Source organism: Stegastes partitus, unplaced genomic scaffold (genome assembly GCF_000690725.1).
Source record: "Stegastes partitus isolate 25-593 unplaced genomic scaffold, Stegastes_partitus-1.0.2 Scaffold1267, whole genome shotgun sequence".
Taxonomy (NCBI): domain Eukaryota; kingdom Metazoa; phylum Chordata; class Actinopteri; family Pomacentridae; genus Stegastes; species Stegastes partitus.
Genome location: NW_007578998.1, coordinates 145,714 through 147,614, shown reverse-complemented (window position 1 = coordinate 147,614; position 1,901 = coordinate 145,714). Strand labels below are relative to the sequence as shown.

Sequence of the window (1,901 nt, the reverse complement as noted above, 5' to 3'; positions counted from 1 at the left end):
CATATATATCTCTATATGTGTGTGTTGCTGTTTGTTTCACAGCTTTTTTGTTGTTTTTCTTCGTTCCAGTACAGAAAGTATTTTTTCTGCTGCCAGATTTTTGCCGGTTACTTCTGGCGTTTACAGTGAAGGTGTAAAAGCTCCTGACGTTTCATTTCTGGTTTATTTGTAAAACCTGCCATTTTAACGGGGTTGTGCAGACTTCTTATATCCTCTGAGTGACGGATCTACCTTCTTTCGCAGGACGTTCTGGAGGATTCTGAGAGTTTGACTCGGCTTCGCCTCGACGACGTGATCGACCGATGGAGCGCCGAGTGCGACGCCAAGTCGTGGAAGAAGATCCGACAGTAAGCGTGACGCAGCAGCAGGTGGTCTGATGTCTCGTGAGCTGTTTCCTCTAATCATGTCAAATCCTCACAGGGAAATAAGCAGGACGTTCTCATCCGCCTGCTGCCTGAACAACAGCTTCCTGGAGCAAAGGTTGGAATGAATTTTTATTTATCAGTGATGCTTGAACTGTGTCCGTCTGTTGGTTCTCACTGGAATATCTCTACAGCTACGTGGATTGTAAAATGTTCCCCTCGTGGTTCCTGAATGATAAACTTCAGCGATCTCAGTGACGCCCAGACTTTTATATTCAAATGTAAAACAATGACTTGGTGCAAACTACAGATTTTTGTGTTGAACTTTACTTGCAGCTCTTTGTTTTGACCGTTAACTTGCTAATTAACACGTTTAGATCCACCGTTTGTCGTCACTGTGCAGCTCTGACGAACCTCTCGTGTCTTTCTTCATCCTCCCAGAAGAGACAAACATTTCCAGACTTCACTGAAGTACAGCGGCTTGAACCTCAAACTTGCACGACGAGCTTTTAAGAAGCTGGTGAAGAAGAATGACGTTCGAGCTGAGGTGAATTTTATTTGTCTTAATGAATCTATGAGTGGGTTGACGTCGGTTCTGCAGATCTCAGACAGCACTCCGGCCTCTGTCGTCCTCCTCCAGGTGGAGGCCGCCGTCCTGCAGCTGCTTCCCTCCCTGCAGAAGAAGACGGTGAGCGTGGAGGCTTTGAGGATTTACCTGCTGCTCATCGAGCTCCTGCACGTGATCCAGAAACACACTCGGCATCGCAGCACGAAGCTCGCCGAGGCGGTCGCCACCGCCGTCGCCGGCCTGTCGGCAGAAAGTCTGCAGGTCATCGGTAACGTCGCCACGAAACATCAGCTCCAAGCAGTTTCTGTCTCACCTGATTCCACACAGATCTCAGCATTTTCCTTTGAATTCACAAAGTCTCAACATCCTGCCGACATATTTTATAGTCTTGCTCTAACCAATGAGTCCACATCAAAACAGCACAAAACTGGAACTCAATTCAACAGTTGGTGAAGTGTGACCAAAGAAACATGGACCCATCCATAGACAGTCATGAACAAAAGGTGAAATCCACTTGTGAAGACCGTGTTTATCATGTCGGTCATTAGTTCCCAGTGACTCTTCAACTCTGAATGTTCTCTGATGGAACCATTGAAACACGAATCTTTGTCACCAAAAACAATCCTGTGTTTCTGGAGATATGATGAAACCTGCTGGGTCATAAATATTCATATATCAATACTAATATCTGGTTAGACGTCCATGTTCTCCTCAGTCGGGTTCTTCTGGTTCCATCCACCAGCTTCTGGTCCATCTCTGACTCCTCTGGACAGAACCGCTGCAGTTCAACTAAACTCGTCGTCTTTCTGACTCAGACTTGTTCCTTCATCAGTCCACAGGTTCTGGATGGTTCCAGTCTGGACTTTGGGGAGACCAGTCTAGAACCTTCATTCCAGCCTGATGGAACCATTTCTTCACCACTTTGATGTGTGTTTGGGCTCATTGTCTGGTTGGAACATCCAACTGTGTCC

At 46.5% G+C, this 1,901-nt stretch overlaps 1 protein-coding gene across 1 annotated transcript in view; it reads left to right on the top strand.

Moving 5' to 3' along the window:
- Nucleotides 1-1,901, top strand: part of LOC103369303 (probable E3 ubiquitin-protein ligase HERC4) — a 14,758-nt gene that overhangs the window by 7,416 nt on the left and 5,441 nt on the right. Inside the window, exons 8-11 of the mRNA XM_008297988.1 lie at nt 244-347; nt 421-480; nt 804-909; nt 1,003-1,198. Coding sequence (XP_008296210.1) covers nt 244-347; nt 421-480; nt 804-909; nt 1,003-1,198 — 466 coding nt within the window. The remainder of the gene's footprint in view (nt 1-243; nt 348-420; nt 481-803; nt 910-1,002; nt 1,199-1,901) is intronic.